The sequence below is a fragment of the Pleurodeles waltl genome, chromosome 11, assembly GCF_031143425.1.
Source record: "Pleurodeles waltl isolate 20211129_DDA chromosome 11, aPleWal1.hap1.20221129, whole genome shotgun sequence".
In the NCBI taxonomy this organism is placed as follows: Eukaryota; Metazoa; Chordata; class Amphibia; order Caudata; family Salamandridae; genus Pleurodeles; species Pleurodeles waltl.
Window position 1 is genome coordinate 316814895 of NC_090450.1, and position 20692 is coordinate 316835586.

Consider the following 20692-nt stretch of genomic DNA (forward strand, 5'->3'; position numbering starts at 1 on the left):
TAAGCCACCTCTAAGGTAGGCCCTAGGTAACCCATAGGGCAGGGCACTATGTAAGTTAAAGGCAGGATATGTTCTTATATGTTTTACATGTCCTGATAGTGAAAAAAAGCCAAAAGCAGTTTTTAACTACTGTGTAGCATGTTCCTCTCATAGGCCAGCATTGGAAATTCCCTTCTATGCTTGTCATGAGTGGTATGTCAGGAATGGTAGTGAGGAATCCTACTACCTAGTGAAGTTGGATTCTACATTACTATTTCAGAAATGCCACTTTTAAAAAGTAGGCATTTCTCTGCACTTACTGCTATCTGTGCCCTACAGTCTGTCTCCCCATCTATTTCTGGTTTGTGCTGGTAGACAGATGTCCTTGTGCATTCCACCCAGACACCCAGACAGCCATAAACACAGGACACTCAGCTGCATCTGAATTGATCTGCATACTGATGGGTCCTCCTAAGCAGGAAGGGTGGAGGGGTTCTCTCTTACACTTCAAAGGCTAGCCGGCTGTCCTCACGCAAGGACTGATAACCTCTCACAAGGCTCCTGGCAGACACGGCTGGGGAACTTGTGCACTTCAAAACCACGCTTTGAAGTTTCCTCCACTTCAAAGACACTTTTGGGTATATATACTCGGTCTGTGATCCCACCAAATTGACACTTCTGGACCAACATCTGGACTTTCTCAGTGGGGCTGCCTGGTTGCCCAAACGACTCATCTGGACTGCTTTGCTGGAAGGTCTGCTGGCCTGCTTGTTGTCCTGCTGCCTGGTAACTGCTGACCCCTGACTTGCTGAAAGGACTCTGCCTTCCTCCTCAAGTGCTCTGAGGTCTCAGGGCTATCAAAGACTTCAACAAAGAGAAGAAAATCCAGTGTGTCATAAAATCGATGCAACGCCTGCAAAATTTGACGTAATGCCTGCCGAATCGACACATCATCTGCCTTGCGGCAAAAAAAAACACTGCATCACCTGCCGGATTGACGTAGCACCTGTTGCCTCTTCTCAGTGCGTTCTGGATTTTCCACGCATCGTCCCTGGGCCTCAAAATATCCCAACATCGCAGTGAGGAAGCAAGGCTACACTCCAGGAAACCAACACATTACCTTACAGCGTGGAAAGAAACAATGCATCGCCTTTGCCGCGCCAGAAAAACTGACTCATCGCTTTACTTTTTGACACATTTACGGCCCCTCTGCACCGGTATTTTCGACTCTTCCCAGGTACTGTGTGGTAAAAAGATACAATCACTGATTCTTAAGAATTGATGCTCATCTAAACCTTTAAAAATTGATATCTTGACTTGTGGAAATTATGGAGCAAGCCTATTGGCCTTGTCATAGGGTCACCCAATTTGAAGATCAATAATCACATGTTAAAAAAATCACAATGTCCATAGACTCAGGCAAAAAGTACTTAAAATACAAACGGTATTGTTTATACAACCATTTCAATATTTATCCAAAATTATCATAAGCAATATATTTTCAAAAAATCATGAAATAGAATAAAGCCATAGAACCCACTTCTACAGGTCCCTGCAGTCAAGAGCTAATGAGCAGAAGTTCAACTCAAGAGCGCTTGAAAATGAGTTGAGTTTGTATAGGTTAGGACAAGTTTTGCAAATACTTGTGGGAGTGGCATGCTGCACTCCCTGCACCTCCTCACAATCTGCAACTGTTTGGGGTATCTTTTCTCAGAGTGGGCCACCAGAAGCAGCAACAACACTTGTAAATTAGTCCCTGAAGTGCATTATAGGACTTTCCTTACTGAGAGCATGAATTTATCAGAGCGGTTCATTTTCATTCAAGGGCGTTGCACCACACCCTTTCCTTTTGTGTTTTTGTCTGGCTCTAGGTTCTAGGATTACAGTACAGTAGGGGTTTCAGGAGGAACCGCAAGCCCTCCATGACCCAGACTACTCCCCGCATACGGCTTGTGCTGAGCGGGACCCAGAGAACATCTCCTTTTCTGCTCCTGCCATGCAGGAGCTCTTCCCTTGGGCTTCTTTCATCTGGATCCCAGGAATGAGGTCCTGGGATCCTCCCTCTGTCTTCAGGGCCTGGTGATATGATTACTGGCCCACTCTAGACGTCCATTGGACCGAAGGATAGGCTAACCCGGGCACAGTCTGGGAAGGGGGCCTAATGCATGCCTCCTATGTGGGGAAAATGAACAATTTAAAGCAAAGTGTTAGACTGACACACAGGCTTTAGCCCATTTTGTGAGTGTTCGAGGGAAAGGTGCCAGAGCCCACACACTCCGTTTTCTGATTATAGCCAAAGATCACAATCTCTGAATTGGCATAACTTGTGCCTAGTTGGGCAGATTTAAACAATCCTGGGCTCACTTTACTCGTAGTGGCGTAGTGGAGTACTTTCAGCAGGCTACCTGGACTCAAAAAGGAGACACTATGTGAGGAGTTGGTTTTACTGGCTCCCTGTGTCAGTCTTGTGCTCTTCCTGCCCTCCTTAGGCCATCTTGCATGGCAACCTGGGTAGCAGTGAAGTCCAAGTCTTCCCACAACTGGTCCTCAGGGAATGTAAGCTGGTAACGTCATTGGCCCTAGAGAGACCCATCTGGGCCAGAAGTCAGCTGCGGGCACGGTCCTTATTCCAACTTTATAGGGCATCCAGGGGCTTCCTTCCAGTTCGAAAGTCTGACTCACCTTCATATTCTGGGATTCTACTTTTATGTCCAGTGCAAGCCTGTGGAAGGGGACACCCCTTTGTCCGTTCTCATCTGTTCCTCCTTTTCCCCTTGGGTTGGCTCCATCCTGGCTAGTGAAATAAAGCCATGGTGGTCTAGTGCCAGGTTCCTTTATGTGTGCTGGGGCAGGTTCTTTTGAAGTTTAATCAGGGCAGGGCATGTCTCCTCCCAAGATATCCTTTCAGGAAGTCCCCCTGCCCTCTACACCCAGGTCCTTTTGTTCATTGTCTGGTTCTACTACACCTTTCCCAGTGGAAGAACCATCACCAGCACAGGCAGCTGAGCTGTTACAGAAAGACCCCAGAAACTCTAAGCAAGGAAACATCAACTTTCTAAAGCGGCATTTCCAAAATATTAATTTACTATTTTTGAGGATTGTAAATTACAATTAAAATCAGTGAAAAAGTTTCTTTAGCTGCTACTGATCAGAAATTAGCATTTAATAAATATAACATTGTAGCCCAATGATCCCCTATAGCAGCAGCTAGCCTTGATACAGCAAACACTGTTTCTGGGGATATTTCACTGTAAGTACACTTTCAACATTAATTCCTACATGTCCTACTTTGACATATCATGCACTGTGTCTTTAAGGGCAATAAGGCCTACAGATGGGTGCCTGATTAAAATTTCAAAGGAACAACAATGGCCCTTATCCATCCTTCTTCTTACAGTAAGTATCAAGCATGGTGACGCCTATTCTTGAGCCTGCCAACAACAGTCATTTTTAGGAGGTATTGAAGGCCAACCAGCAAGCCGCCAATCACAAGTGAATGTTTTCCTAGATCCTGCCCATGTGAATTTACCCTAACATTATCACTCAGATGAAGTGTTTTGTCAGTATGCACTATAACCCCACCAACAAGCTAGTAGCAGATCACTTGTGGGTGGGTGGAGGGGGTTGACATTGATTTTAAAAAGCACCAGCGAGAAATGGAATCCCTTATGCACTCTACATCTAAATCTCACTGGGAAATTGTCATACCATCACTAATTACTTTGCCGTATAGCTCATGCAAAAGCTTTAAACCACCCCAGGCATACCTCAGATAAACACTGCATAGCAATGGGTATTTCAAGTAATACAAATAGCTATGTCCTGCTTGAGCCACCTACTACAGACCTAATTTTTGCAGTAAACCATTGCACATACTGTATTATCACTGTTTATATAATATGTGGGATATTTGGACTCTTTTAATTTTTTATTTCCCTTCATCTAATGCTGACGCCAGCGCAGCCATTGCTTTTTTGGATCATGGCACACTGAAACAGAAAGTTAAGTCAAGGAGAGGACAAAAATAGCATGTCATAAATGATAGGAAGCAGTTTGCCAAAAGGAGGATTCATATTTAAAGGTTTGATCTGAAACAGTTCCTGAAAAATAAATGTGTGCTTCCATTTGTCATGTCTCTTTTAATGAGAAGAATGTTTAAAAATCTTTGGATGCTTTTTCAAATGTGGCTATTTAGGAAGGCTCTGTTCGCTTGCCAAGATAAATGATTCTTTCTATTTAATCCATCTGTTCCACACAGTAAGACAAGTCTTCTTCCCAGCTCTGTACACGTTGCCTCACCTCTGTACATGACCTCCAAGAGGCCTAAATTGTTATATTGATCAATCATAAGCACAAATGAAAATGTCTTAAATTGACTAAATGTTTTTTAGCTTCTTAGAATTATGAACTGGAAATTACAGACTTATATCAACCCCTTCCTGTGTGTACCTAAAAAAAGATTTGATGCTCCACATTAAACCCAAACCTCTGACCTTCTTCCAGACTTGGGGGTTAAATCCTGTGAAATTAGAAATGCATTACTTCTTATTATGTTTCTGATGGTCTGAGTGTGCCAGCAAAATATGCCAGCCTTGGCATCAGGTCATTTCTGGATACTGACCTACTGGGCAGTAATGTCTGTTAGCTTGGCCTAACAACCCAACACATCCTCTATCTGTCTTAGACAGTAATCACCAGGATGCACTCTCATTCTTGTGAATACTAATCACACCTAGTGGCTTCATGCACATGCTGAACAACCGTTAAGACAATACAGTCACACATCACTCCATGGGACTATTAAGTGTAGAAAATGTTCAATCTCCCTATCCTCTCATGAAAAATATACATACCTTAGGAAAGTTGCAAAGATTCCAGTGGTTTGCTCCACCTTGTCCAATGTTGTTAAGATGCTACAATGGCCTAATCTCCATCATTAATCTGTTTTTTTCATTTGCCCTTATACAGCCTATAATCTCTTACATAGTTGTTGATTACCTAATGTCATCTGTGATCTCAAGCCCGCTCAGTGATTGAAAAGCTATGCCTTTAGAGACTGAATATAAGTGTGTCTCTTATATTCAATGTTTCTCAATCACTCATTTCTTTTAGCTTACATCTGCTGTTCTCACCTCTACCCATCTATGTCTAATATAAATAACCACCCAAAACAACTCTTCTGTCTAGGTATTGCTTAACACTATTGTCAATCTTTAGAGGGATTGCTATGATCAGCTTTGGACTCAGATATTTGATTAGCTTTCCCAACAATATTTTGAGGAATAAAAGTTTGTCATAAATATCCTGGCACTTGAGAAAAATATGGGATGATAGAACAGTATTTCAAAGTCAGGTAGTACTGACCCCAGTTTGTAGTGACGTAGTAGTTTAAAAGGAAAATGTGACATATTGGTCAGCATTTATTGACTGAGAAAAAAGAAAATACCCTCTCATCCCTCTCTTTTTCTCAACAGGTACAGTCATTCAATCCCTGCAATTATCTGGTTCACAAGAGATCACCAACTTCAACAACAACCATGGTATGTGTACTAGCCTTTTCAGTGGAATATCTAATGAGACAAGCACATATCAATGTAATAGGAATGAGGAGCTCCTTTGAATCTGAGAAGTGCAGTCTTTAAGTAGAAAAACCGGAGATGTCTTTCAAGCACTATTTACAGACCCATACGTTTGGATGGGAACAAGAATGGGAGGTAGGGGAGTGTGTGGCAGTTACTGATGGGAGTAGAAATGCTAAGACTGCACTTCTTGTGTTTCTGGGCCTTTTACACTACATTTGATAATATTAACCTTGACATATTCCTGGAAAGACTGATGTCTGTAGGGTGTTTAGATAGAAATACCTAATGATGGTTTGCATCCTTTTTAAAAAAAGAGGTTCTTGCAGGTCAAATTGGAAGATTTCTTGGCTTCTTATTTGAGGGATATGGGTCCCTAAGACTCAATGATTTTTCCTATCTTGTTCCTTGTAAATGTAAAACCTCCATCATGACATATTGAAGTTTCTTGGGTCAAGGCCCAAGTTACAACTATATGACGTTGGGAGATACACATATCAACATCTCCCAAAAAAGCCAAAAGTCTTGAAGTGTCTTTGAACCCTAGCTTATCTTGTAAGAACATGCCACCTGTATGACTAAGAACTGTGTTTTCTTTTTCTGTATTATGTAAAAATCACATTCATTTTGGAAGAAATAGAGAGACATCCTATTGTGATGCAAGTATTGACTCCCATTTAGACAATTGCAACTAACACTTTCTAGGGTGCATAACAAGATAATTGCCAGATAGTGCAACATCTAAAATTATGCAGTAAAAGGATTGGCTTGAGTTTCCGGCTATGCAAACACCCCCCTTATCTTGCAAACACTGAAGTCCCTTTGCTCAACTAATTGAATTCAGTACATTAACTATGAACTATTTAGCCTTGATTCAAGAGTTCCCAGATCACTGAAAGTGTTGCTTTTAGAGGCACTTCCCCACTCAGGAACTAAGATCAAATGATTTTCATATGTTTTCATATGCTTTTCATATATTTTCTTTACCTAAGTTTCAGAGCAGTAATTTGGAAGGAAATTATTTCAAATAGTGGTATGTTAAGTGGGGGCCCAACTTCTAGTAAAGGTGAAAAGTACCCAAGATAATAGATGCTTAAAACAAAAATAGAAAACTATTTTGTGAGGTTGTGAACAAATATGGTTAAAGGACCTGGATCTCGCTTACCATTCCCACAGCAAGGAGAGTACCTTAGACTTTCCCATACATTTTCTGCAGTGCTTAAGTTGCGGAGCTCAGTATCTGAAGACGTAGGTTCTAATTTGACATCTCTGAATTGCTAAACAAATGATGCATCTATAGGAAAAACACTTTAATTCCCTGTGCCGCAAATTGTAAACATGCATAAGAGAAGTATAGAAAGTGTAAAGCTAAACGTAAAGCATGGTGTTTAGTACTCTAAATTACACATTCACATGCTTGTTTCTGTAATCTGGTCTCATCTGGACCCAACTCACCATACTGTTCCTGCTACACTACAAAATCTTCTAGGTAGGGTGCTTTGCTATGTCTTGGAGATAGGTCTGTACTATGCCAATTATCTAATAAAACACAGGCATGATAAACTAATCTTGATCGTTTTGAAATATGATCCTCTTGATGTCTTTGAGATTTAGCCTAGCCCCTTTTACATTGAGAGGGCCATATTAGATCTCCAAAGTCCAGTACCACTAAATGAGTATTATTGTGGATAATTAGGTCTCTTTGTCATATTCCAACATACAATGTAATTCAGACCGCACATCCTATCCCTCTTGGAGCCTGCTGTATCATAAATGACATGACACCTCCTCTCTCCTCTACACAGCTGAATCATTCAAGTAAATGTCTTTAGTTTCATGCCGGTCTCTCCCGAATAAGGAGTGCATTATGCCTATATTTTTATTTATTGCTCAGTGGTGAGCCATGCTTCTCCTTTTATATACACACCTGGATCCACCATTGGTCTCCCTCCCCTATGTAAATCAACTACTAACCACTATTACAAGACTCTTACCAGGTGTGTACAAGACTTGCATACTGCACTTTGTGTTTGCCCTCATGCATAACCCAGTAGTGGCTAACTTTAGCTTTCCTCTTCTATTTATTTTGCTCAGGTGTGGCCTAGCAAGTAGCCACAATCTGCTGCCTATTTCCTGTATACAACAATAGGACTCTGACTAAGTAATTTATCTTTTTAACACCAGGAGAACCATCACTCTCTTCTATACCCTTTGAGGGTGCACAGTCATAATCCATATATTACCCAATGAGTACAACTTGTTTTATCACTCTCCTGGCAATGTACCCCCAATTGACTCTATGCTCAAGTGGAAAAATCTCTGTGTGGTCACAGATCTGAAATCCAGCAGGGTAATCTCACTGTTGAATCTTAAAAATGGGATAACAAAATGTAGGTACTAAAAATGATAATGACTGGATTGAAGAAAATTCAGTTTGGGGTGTGCAGTATGTAAACGATAAAATAATTAAATGAAACATCACCATTCATTTCTGAATGAAACAGATTGAATGTGCTGGGTGCATTCTCATCGCAGAAGGACCATCACAAATGTAATTGGGAAACAACGTTTCCTTGCTACCTCTTACTCTTCATCAGGCCCTCAGCATGGATCTTTCTTTAAAGTGCCTCTTAGGTATTAATAGAATGCGGCAAAAACATTCATAGGCTTCAAAAGTAATTATAGTCTTTAGTCTCTGAAATAAATCAAGAGGGTTTTAAGAATTTGAAATATATTTATTATAAGCATCAATTAGTAATAAAACTTTAATAATCAATAAAGTCCTACAGAAAGATGTATGAAGTGTGTCCAAAATCTGACCCTATTCTGCCCATCCCGACTTAAAGAGTGAATGGACATTTATCGAAGCAAACTACCATAGTCAGTTCAGTCTGGGAACGTTTCACAAATAGATTAGAAAGTATTCTCTTTCCTGCTCTAACACATTTTCCCACATTTACCAGCTCCAACTGCTGTCGTTCTACTCTGTAACATTTTATCAAGTCCTCTCAGTTCCAGTACAGTACTAAAGTCCACTCTGCAACGGCATGAATAACTCTCATACTCAAATAACTCAAGAGCCAGGCAGCTTACACAGTGAAGGCGGTAGCCGATATTGGTGTCTCAGGGGTCGGGGAACATCAGCTTTGTGGTGTCTGCTCTCATACTGTACTCTGGTAAAATCTCTTTTTTTTCTCTCTAATAATACTACCACACCACCAAATACCAATATTATTTCTAATTATCCCCAACTTTCCCTCCGACAGCTTTTATACATTCTCAGTTGTAACAATCATTAACATTTGTAGACATTTTCTTGAAAGTTTGCAGACTTGTACAATAAAGTCTGTGATAGAAGGAATGGTTTGATACATGCATCTCCTTTCCCATACGCTCTTAGGTTTTGCATGAACAATATTACATGCATAAGTATAATTTTATGTCAAGAACGGAGGCTCATATTATGCTTCTCTTACTTGCTTTAATTTTAATAGCAGCAGTCAAGAAACTACAACTCCCAAAAGGCTTAGAATAAAGAAGCCAATGGGAGCGAAAAACGTAAGTAAAACTGCACCAATCAGAACAATGGAAGCTACGTATCCACTAAGCTTGACTGCGACCAGCCCTCTTTCTTGATGCGAGAAGGCTAGTAATTAGGAGAAAACAACGGTAAAATGGCCAAGACTATGGCAACTGCTAGAGACAAAGAACAAAAGTCCTGGATCAGATCCAAACATAAACGAAGTGACGAAGATATCCGGTAGGGAGTAACGGAACTGCATCAGAGAGGATCCGGCCGTCCATACGATATGTTGCTGCTTGACAAAACCACCTTCTGATCAGGTAGAGGTTTGAGTTGGAGTGGAGATTGCTGCAGGGAGGGAAAAAACAAGAGAAAAATCAGAAGCATCTCCTTGTTGAGGCGGGATAATACTCGCCTCCGTGTCTTTAATAAAATTAAGACTTTCCGTCATAAATTACTAGGAAAATCTACATTTTATGTCAAGAACGGAGGCTCATATTATGCTATTTTAAAGCATATTAATCACTATTGATGTAGCAGTATGAACTGGTTTACAATAAAACGTCCTGAAAACATTATCATTGGACCAATCAGCAGATCTCAGAATGTCCTCTAGCCTGGATCCAACCCAAAAGGCCTTGGAAGCCATGGCCCCTCTAGCTGAGTGAGCTCGAAAAATGGAGGTATCAATACCCGCTAGGGACATTACCCAACGAACCCATCTGACTAGAGTCGCAGCAGACATGGGATTGTGTGGTTTTTGGAAAGAAATTAACAACTGGGAAACAGAGGACTTTCTGAGATTAGCTGTACGTTCTTCGTAACACTTGAGACATTGTCCTACACATAGCTTGGGTTGATCAGGAAAATATGGGTAAAAAACTGTGCGTAAATTAGTTTTAGTACGTTTCGTAATGGAAAATAGTACCCCCGTAGGGGCAAACTGTCGGGAAGTAATGTCAAGTGCTCTAACATCTGATAAACGCTTGATGGACACTAAACAAAGCAGCATAGTAAGTTTCGCTGAAAGCATTTTTAAAGATAGGTCAGAATTATCCTGCCAAGAGAGAAACAAATTCAAAACAACATTTACATCCCATAACTTTGAATATTTAGGTAGTGGAGGAATTGAAAATTTTACTCCCTTTAACAGCCGGCAAAGAAGAGGGTGTTCACCCACCGGTTTTCCGTTGACATCGGTGTGATGCATGGAAATAGCAGACCTATATAAATTAATTGTCCTATAAGACTTACCTTCGCTAGCTTGTGCAGCCAGAAAGTTAATTACAATTTATATCTGTTGAAACGGGATCGAGGTCCCTTGCCATGCACCAGCTAGACCAAAGAGACCAGGCGGAAGAATATGCTTTCCTGGAGCCGGGAGCCCAGGCTTTATTGATGAAGTCAGTAGCTTCGTCCGAAATTGGGATGGTAGATGGGGAAGGCCCGATACCTTCCAGCCTGAAAGGATGAGTGTCTTGTTGAGAACCAAGGGATGAGGATTCCCTAATGGGTCTAGGAGAAGGGAGGGAAAGGAGGGGAGCGGAAAGGGAAAATCGATTGCCAATTCCAAGAGAGGAGGAAACCAAATTTGAGATTGCCAAAATGGTACCACCAAGACCAGGGTTGCCTTCTTACGTCTGACCTGGGCCAGAACTCTGGAGATCATAATAAAAGGAGGGAAAGCATAGTTGACTGTCTGTGACCAATCCTGCAGAAACGCATCGGAGGCCAAAGCCGAAGGATCCGGACGCCAACTGAAAAAGTGGGGAAGTTGGGCGTTGAGGCGAGAGGCGAAAAGGTCGATACTGAAGGGGCCCCATTTGTGGAGGATAGACTGGAAGACTGAGGGGTGAAGTCTCCAATTGCTGTAATCTCTGAGGAAATGAGAATGCCAGTCCGCTGTTTGGTTGAGGGAGCCGGGGAGATATTCTGCTGTGAGGGAAATCCCGTTGTCTAAACAATATTCCCAGAGGCTTTTTGGCAGGTCTGCTAACGGCTTCGATCTGGTTCCTCCTAGATGGTTTATGTATCGGACAGCCGAAACATTGTCCATGCGGAGGAGGATGGTACACTGAACCCTGCCTTTTGCCGGACTCTTTATTGCAAAGGAACCTGCAAGCATCTCTAAATAGTTGATGTGCAATCTGGACTCCGTTAGTGACCATGTACCGCCAGTCGAGATTGGTCCACAACGGGCGCCCCAACCCGTCAGGCTTGCATCGGACTCTAACACAAGATCTGGGGCTGACGGAAAGATGGTTCTGCCATTCCAGGCGTCTAAATGGTCTATCCACCACTGGATCTCTGGGTGAGATTCTTGATCTAGAAAAATCAGGTTCGAATAGGCCAGACCTTTTCTGAGGTGACGGATTTTTAATCTTTGAAGGGCTCGATAGTGCAAAGGGCCGGGGAATATGGCCTGAATCGAAGAGGACAAGAGGCCCACAATCCTGGCCAGAGATCTCAGAGAGATTTGGGTTTTTCGAAGTGTTCTCAGGATTTCCAATTTGATGGAATTTACTTTTTGTAAGGGAAGGTGAAGGGAGGACGAAGAGGAGTCTATTTCGAATCCCAGGAACTGAATTCTTTGAGAAGGGACCATGCTTGATTTTTCTTCGTTGACAAGGAAACCCAATTGGGAGAGAAGAGAACAAGTTAATTGTAGATGGGAAAGAAGGGTCTCGCAATTCTGATGCAAGATAAGGATGTCGTCGAGATAAATCAGCAGTCTGATGCCCAAAGCTCTGAGATGCGCCGCTATTGGCTTCATCAGCTTTGTGAAGCACCATGGTGCTGACGACAGACCGAACGGAAGGGAAGAAAACTGGTAAGTTTGCCCGAGCCAATGAAACTGAAGATACTTTCGGTGGTCCCGATGAATGGGAACTGAAAGGTACGCATCCTGAAGGTCTAGACGTACCATGAAGTCTAGAGGGAGGAGTATATCCCGTAAATGGAGAATTGTTTCCATCTTGAAATGTCGGTATATGACAAACTGGTTGAAAAACTTTAAGTTTAAGACTGGCCTGAAATTTTTGTTTTTCTTTTGAACCAAGAATAGTGAACTGAGGAACCCGGAGGGATCTGGCGTCGAAATTTGAATGGCGTTCTTGGAAAGGAGAGAATTCACTTCTTCTGAGATGAGAAGAGACATTTCTTTTGAAAAGATCAGCGGCGGGGGAGGATAAACTTGGTGAGGTTGGGAATAGAATTCTATTTGGTATCCCTGAACGGTATTCAGAACCCATGGATCGGAAGTTAAAGAGCGCAATTTTTGAATGAAGTAACTTAGCCTTCCCCCCACTGGAGGAAGGCCAGAGGTAAGGCTTACCTTGAGTTTTGTTGGCTCTGAAACCGCGTTGTCCACGGCCCCTGTAGCCCCTGCCTCTCTGAGGGTAAAACTGGGGCTTGTAGGCTTGATATCCGTAATTTGAGTATGTGTATGAGGAGCCTCTGATTCCTTGAGGATGAGTGAAACGGCTGGTAGAGCGGCCCCTGGCGAAAACCCGTTGGTTAAACACCTTTTTAATATTCTGCTGTGCCTTGTCAATTGAGGAAAAAGTAGCTACGAACTTTCCAAGGTCTTTAACAAATGAGTCCCCGAAGAGATGACTCTCGGCTTTCACTCCAGGATCCATGGAAGCCAGATTGGATAGTTTGGGATCCAATTTAAGTTGCAGCCCCTTCCTTCTTTCATGAGTGATGGCCGCGTTGGCGTTGCCTAACAAGCAAAATGCCCTTTGGGTCCAGAGGGAAGGTTCGGAAGGGTCGATGTCGGTATCGTCTGTTTAGGCTGCTTCTGCCAAGTCCAAAATGCGAGCCAACGGACCCACTAAATCTAGTAGCTTATCCTGGCAATTTGACCAGGCCTTGTCTACCCCTTTGCGGGGGTCTTTGCCAAATTTAGAGAAAAAAGTCAAGAGAGATTCGTCAATCACAGGGGTTGTGGTAATGCTAGAAGAGAGGGAAGGTCTGGGGCATTCTGATCTCAGTTTAGCTCTCGTTTGCTTATCCAGGGGAAGCCTTAACCTGGACGCTATGTATTGACCCACATGGGCTGCGGGAGTCCGCTTCGTGGAGTTAGGATGATGGAGATAGGAAGGATCAAACATGTGGTTACCGTCTGAGTCTAGGACAATTTTTGCGGAAAAAGGGGTAGAAACTTCCAATTTAGGCTTTTTAGGAGGGGAAGCCTGAGAGAGCGAGCCCCACACATCGGAATCATCATCCAAATCATCCATATCGGCGACATCATCGTCGGTATCAGAAATATGTGAAATTACAACTTGTTTTGGCGCTGCCAAAGTATTTTTTGTTTTAGACTTACGTTTACCAGATACTTTATCAGAATTCCCCTCCTGAGAAGGAGGCCCGGGAGGCATTTCATCCTCAGTCATGGGTGAAGAGAGTTCACCAGTCAGCAAAGCGCCATCTTTTTGTCGTGACAAATCCTTGTTTTTTCTCTTTCTGCTATCCCCCGCAGAATGGGCCATGAAGGATTTGAAGACCATGTTCTGAACAGAACTCTCAATGTTCTTTGACATCTTAGTCATAGTGGCTGACACAGCCTTTGTCACAGCCTCATTAATAAAGGCTCCAAAATCTTTATTGCCTGAAATTTCAGAAAAGGGAATTTGACCTTCCATAATAGTTAATAACCACCAGGGGGCGAAAGGATAGGACAAAATATATAGCAGGCAAGGAAAAAACCTGAAAGGAAACAGTTAATACTGTAGGCAGGCTGAAAAAAATCAATAAACACGCTTCTTTATTCTAAGCCTTTTGGGAGTTGTAGTTTCTTGACTGCTGCTATTAAAATTAAAGCAAGTAAGAGAAGCATAATATGAGCCTCCGTGTCTTTAATAAAATTAAGACTTTCCGTCATAAATTACTAGGAAAATCTACATTTTTGATACCCTTCATAATGTGAGCTCATTCATACAAATCATTTGTAATTTCCAATGCATGTCAGTACATTCCAAGCAGGTTAGTAAGTGAAGAGGATATAATTAATACTATAGTTTAGTACCATGTTTCGTTGCATCTTAAAAGTCAAAGAAAGATTATGAAAGAAACATTAAACTTCAAGAATTTGCCAACCTAACCAGTTTGGCAATTCAAGGTACAAGGGATTTGTAAAGTTCAGAGCATGCTTTTAAACAGTGAAAGCTTTAGTAGTTTTCAACCTAACAACTCTGTCACTCTTTAGTAATAATTATTAGGTTTTAATTTTTCTCTTGGGAGCCTCAGCAAATGCAAATTATAGGTAAAAGTCTTTCTGGGTTAAGCCGTGTTCGCTTCCCGCAGAGAGTGGCAAACGAGAGGTGTATTAACAGCAGTTGTGAAATACCAGATTGGGCATGATTCCTCTTTATGGTAACCCATTTGTTTCCTTGATCTCTGTAAAACTCTCTTTTCTATCTAGTGAAAGCAACTGAACAACAGCTACCCTCAAGGCACCGAGTGATCCCTAACTACAACTACAATCGAGGTATGTCATGATGTACTTCCGACATTCTTTAAAACCTCTAACAATCTGTTGTCTGTTCCAGGATGTGATGCAATTGACTACTATCATAATACAAGCAGAAAGTATCTGAGGTACACTTTGGAATCAGTGTACATGTAGTGAATAAAGTATTTTAGAGCCTTGTTTTTTATATTTAGCACAATAAGTAGCCAGTAACTGTGCGCCTTCCCCTTCATGGACATGTAGCTCATAACCTTATGCCTTCCCTTTCGATGTCATGTACAGTCCAAAACATATCCGATACGGCAAAAAATAGTTTGAACTGGTAATGTTAAAGAGCTATCTTGTTTTTCTCCCCTTAGGTCCTGTTTCTAAACGGGGGCAAAGTGTGAGCTATTTATCATACCTGTTAAATACCAAAGCTGTATTCTTTTCTGAATGCAATAAACACCTATCCAGAGTTTTCCTCTGCAAATTGAGAAATTACATACAAAATTTGTTTTTCCCACAACATTCTGCATGTATCAGAATTTACAATATATTTTCGCCCTATTTAATTTTTGCTGGTTTGACAAGGAAGGTTTGTTGTGTGTGGTAAACTCACTGCATTACCAGAATTTACCCCCACCCCATAAACAGGGTGTTGAACCTGGCCCTTTTTACAGGATCGTCCCTAAACATTTTGCCTTCCTCCTCCTATTGTTTCTGACCCTTTTTATTGACACTGGGACTCTGGGCGCTCTACCACTGCTGATCACTGATAAAGTGTATGTGTTCTCCCTTCTGAACTTGGTATGATTGGCTTACACCTGATTGGCATATTTAATTTACATGTAAGTCCCTTGTACAGTGGTATCCTAACACCCAGGGCCTGTAAATGTAATGCTACTAGTGGGCCTGCAGCGCAGCTTGCACCCACAAAAGTAGCCTTTCAAACCTGTCTCAGGCCTCTTACCTTAGGGCCTGCGTGCGCAGTTTACTGCCACAGGGACCAGGCATCTAAATTGACTTGCCAGGCCTGGAACTCCGCTTTTATTATATATAAGTCACCCCTAAGGTAGACCTTAGATATCCCTATGCTGCTTACTGGTCTAAGTGGATTTTTTATTACTATTATAGAAATGCCACGTCTAGAAATTGGGCATTTCTCTGTTCTTATGACTCTGGTTTTTTGCAGCTTGAATCCAATCCACGTCTGGGGCAGAGTGACAGCTGGGCTTTGTGCATACCTTTCAGAGAGCCTGTACACAGGGAGGGTGGAGGTGTCACAGTGGTGCATCTGCATATTGAATGGTCTGACTAGACTGAGAAAGGTAGACGGGGCCACACCTGCTTTGTAAAGGATGTGCCCTGGCCTCACACAAAGGGCTTGTTTACCCCCCACTGATGTCTGGAGCCTGTGCTTTAGGAGAGAGGGGACACTCCTAGAACCAGTTGGGACTGGTTAGAACCTCTTCTACCCCTTTTGTGGAGGCTGTGCAAAATGATTATAAGTAGAAGGGGGTCTCACCCACATTTTTTAGCTCTTTTGGACCTGCGACTGAATCTCTGTCTGAGGAGCTACTGGACTGGGGAAGCATCCGGAACAACGAGTCCTGAACAACAAAGTCATGGAAAACGAAAGAGGAACAATGCTTTCGTTTTCCACGACTTCCTTGTTCAGGGCCTTAACCACGCATGTGCTGAACCACGTACATACGTGGTTAAAGCACAGAAGAAGGATGTCATCGCGGTCAAGGAGGAGGTAAGTTGTGCTGTGACTGGGGCTGTTTTTTGGGGGTGGAGTGGGTGGCTGGGGGTGATTAAAGTTTAGGGGTTTGGGTTCAGGTTTTTGGGGTGGGGGGTTGGGGTGCTTTAGGTATAAGGGGCGGGTGGGGAATCAGAGTATTTTTAGTTTTTGGGGGTGGGGGCTCGGGGTGATTAAGGTTCAGGGGTGGGGAGGGGGGTCAGGGTTTAGGTTTTAGGGGTGGGGTGGGGCGTTGGGGTGCTTTAGGTTTTAGGCGAGGGGGGTTGGGTTGCGGTAATTTTGGGGATTGGGGGTCGCGGTAATTTTTGGGGGTGGGGGGCCAAGGGGGACGCATGCTGGAACCATGCATGCCGTTCACTAATGCCTTTACCAGGAATTCTATTACAACGAAAAATTGTTGTTAAGGCATTCGTGGTAAAGGCATTAGTGGTAACAACAAGGTCGTTGTTCCGACCTCGTTGTTCAGGCATGGGTGGTTCAAGCACTCGTTGTTCCGAGATATAACCACTCGACTGCACCAAGGACTCATCTGGACTACCCTTCTGCTTGTTGCCCTCCTGCCTGGCCTCTGCTCAGTGACCCAAAGGACTCATCAGGATTGCTTTTCTTTTCGTGCCCTGCTACCAGTGCTCTCTGACCCGGACTTCCCTCTGGCTCGGCTGGATTGCCAGGAGCAACCGCCACCCCAGCCCTGCTGTGCTTCTTAACAGAGCCTGAAGAGCTCTCTGTGCCTCCCTGGCTGTGGACAGCATTTTAGGGGCTTCGGAGCATGAGTGGAGCGCTCCTCGCTTCATGTTCCTCAGCACATGAAGGGCGCTGTTATCGTCAGTGCAACCCGGAGGAGTACTGTAGTGTCCTGAGGTGAAGCACCTCCAACTTTGCTGGCATCCCACTCTGCCATTGGGATTGGGTCAGTTTCACCGCCCAGGCCCGGGTGAACAACCTGCAACTGTCCCCTCTGCCAGGGGAGCCTCTTTGCGTGGTGAATGACGCCGGAGCACCAGAAGGAGCCAAGCTCCTCTGAGCCTCTGCACCGCCCACCTGTGGCCAGCAGTCCCTTTTCCTTTTTGTGCCTGGGGAAGCCCAAGGAGGGCTTCCCCACCATCCCCCTGCACTAAGGCTGGTACAGCACTTGGGCTGTTCCATGGGGGTGTTTAGTGTGGGTGGCTGCTGGTGTTCTCCCACCCACGCGGGGAACCCAAAAAGATCTCCCTGCAGCATCAAGGGAAGTGGGTGCTCCCTTACCCCACCACCAGAGGAGTCACCTACCTTCGGGGGCATTTTGGCTGTATCAGTTAGATGCTGGAGGGGACGGAAACCTCGTCTGAGGCCCTCTTACTGCAAGTGGGGGATACCACAATTTCTCTACTAGAAGAGCAGGAGCTCCAGGATCGGGATGGGTGTGTCCCTGTCTGCCTCATAATATCAGCACAGTCGCACTACAACCTTCACTTAAAAGGTATTATATACGTGATGTACCAAGTTTAATAACACTGATTTGATTAGCCCTGCTGATGATGATATTGTGTGGGTTCCGTGCCTGACACATGCCGGAAGGGAATGTTTTATTGCATGTGCATACATGATAGTGTCTTGGCCCTCCTGCTAACATGTTAACCCTGACTGGTGCATTTCTAGTAATAATGGTGACTTGCCATTTTTGGGAATGTTATTCATGATTATGTCTTGCCGTCTCTGATAACCTGTTATGCTCTGGAAGTTGAGATCCTCCCAAGAATTTGAAATGTTAAAGATACATTCAGCGTTCAAGAAAACTGCTTCACCGCCAGTTGTCTGCAACCCAAAAGCGATTAGTGTGGTTTCCCAGCTCTAGCACCAATCATCACAAACTTCATCAGCACATCACTCTCTATTAGGCTAACCACACACAAAGTGGCACCTGTGAGTATCACATTCTTCTTAAGAAACAAAAGCAGATGCAGAGATATTATCTCATTTAAAATCCATATTGTATGTGGCAGTGGCTGTGTACAGAAATTCTCAAAGACCCTGTGTTCCACGAGTCATTGGAATCCATTATCCAAGACTATTTTTCAGAGAACAACCGGACCACCTCCTCGCCCCTAATGTAGTGTAATGCATTTAGGTGGTGCTCAGAAGCCATTGCTTGGCGGCCACGAAAGGGATTCAGGTGCCACTGCTGACAAAAATCTCTGTCCAGGAATACCTGCTTGACTAATTGGAGAGAGGGAGCCCTTGTAACCCTGCCGACGGTCAGCAGGTACTGGAGGCAAAGAAGAAGCTGTTGGAACTCCTGGAAAGTTGAGAGGATTTGATTAGCACCATTATCTCACAAAAGGCCACAGCATACAAGATAAGTTGGGCCAATTTTAGCTTGGCTTGCTGATCCTTCCAACGGCCACTAGAAAATGTTGTCTCTTGTTAGCGCCAATAGGACTTGGGTCTATACCCACGCAAACTTCAATGTAGAATTTCGGGACTACTATGCCCAACTCCACAAAGCCACTCCTGGACCTGAGCTCCTGGCATTGCATACGTATGTCATCAATGCTTACACAGCAAGAGTAGGGCAGGAGATAGCAACAGAAAGGGATGCCACTTATCCCTGGTGTTTTTGCCTTGGCGGTTGAACCACTTGCCCTCTCACTCTGGCAGGGCACCTCATTACGGAGTCTCATGAGAGATACTAGAGCACTTTCTGCCTCATCTACAAGGAAATGGCGCAGCGCGGTGCTGCAAGCAATCTGGCTGTGCTGAGCTGCATCATTTCCAAAACGCATGGATGCACCATATTTGAAAGAATACGGTGCATCCCTGTGTTTCCCCCTGCACCAGCGCTAAATTAGCTGCCTAGCACCAACGCAGCCACCCTTGCGCCATGGTGTAAGGATGGCTGCATAGCGGGGAAGATTATTTTTGTGCAGGAAGGGGCACCTTCCTGCACAAAAGTAATCTTTAATTACAATTTGCTCCTTCTGTGTGTGCTGCAGGATGCAGCACACCTAGAAAGAGCAAAGAATGAGTAGAAATTAAAGTATTCCTCCTGGTTGTGCCACTCTCATGCCTCCCCTGGGAAGGCGTACATTTTTGATGTTGCCTCAGGTTTACATTTTCTCATAAATCTGAGGCAGTGTCAAAAGCAATATGTGTTGTGTAGGTACATCCACAGCAACACCCATTGCACGCCCCTTAGCCGATATAAACTGCTTTGGGCGGCCCATATCTACAAGGCCGCGATAAGCCAGGAAAATGTTCTTAATTCCATTTTGTAGGTATGGTGCACTGCACAGCGCCACCGGAGCATCCAAAAAGTGACACTCCAGTGGCGCTAGGGCATCGTAAATGAGGCTCTTTATATGCATGCAGATGACATCCTGCTCTATTTTCAGGGAGAGCCCTTGTATATGGATGGTGCAATAGAAGTGCTCACAGAGGTCGACGCTATGTTAAGGCTGGTGGTAAATTTGGACCAAATCACATGTATACCCCATTCATGAGTCTGACAGTAAAACAGAACCACTAGACATAGCGGAAAGCTAACATTGGGTACCTCACACAGTTTCCGCTATTTAGGAGTGCGGCTATATTGTTTGGAAACTCAATCTTTAAAAGTTAATCTATGAGTGATGATTGCTTCACTCTACTATCAGTTATGGGTCGTGCCGCACTGGTCAAGATGGTGATGCTGTCCTGACTTTTGTATTTTTTCTCTCCTACCCGGTCTGGGTGCCCATCATATATTTCGGGAAATAAACAACTTGTTATTGTTCCTACTTTGTGGCATGCGGTGCCATAGAAAATCCCTGACCAATTTTTGACTCCCTACACCAGAGGATGGTCTGGTGGTCCACGATTGTGGGCTATATCATTTGGCTGCACAATTGATTTGGTGATGAAATGGAAAGTACCACTTTAAGGGTTCCTTCATGAGGACAATGCAGGCCTGCCTACACATGCCACATGGTTGCAGATAATTCTCAACTAGTCATGTAAAACACAGGGCGCTGTGTCCCATATTCTGATTCACATGCTGAAGTGTGTCTAGTTTAGAGCGTTATAGAGAGCACATGTTAAATGCACCTATAGTAGGGACCTTCTGTTATCCGCTGTATCTGTCATAAACTCTAAATGGAATTGGAGAGGACTGCAGGATTGGGAAGCGGCTGGTCTCGCAACCCTCAAAGACTTCTTCGAGAACAAGATGATTAGACCACTCCAGACTCTACTCGATGCATTTGAATCTCCCCCAACATTTGTAACCTATGGGGATACAAGGGCTAGGGTACAGGCATGTTGGTGTGTGGGGGCAGACAGCCCCCCCCCAACCCAGGCATCCTACAGATCATGTGCATCACATCTGTTACAATTAAAGCCATTCCCTTAGTGTATTAAGTGCTTCTCTGACAATC

General features: G+C 43.7%; 1 protein-coding gene across 2 annotated transcripts in view; it reads left to right on the plus strand.

Moving 5' to 3' along the window:
• Positions 1 to 20692, plus strand: part of LOC138265662 (kyphoscoliosis peptidase-like) — a 361876-nt gene that overhangs the window by 61581 nt on the left and 279603 nt on the right. Inside the window, exons 2-3 of one of the 2 annotated variants that reach the window (XM_069213572.1) lie at positions 5454 to 5519; positions 14510 to 14575. In XM_069213572.1, coding sequence (XP_069069673.1) covers positions 5454 to 5519; positions 14510 to 14575 — 132 coding nt within the window. The remainder of the gene's footprint in view (positions 1 to 5453; positions 5520 to 14509; positions 14576 to 20692) is intronic. The other variant, XM_069213573.1, reaches the window with a different exon arrangement.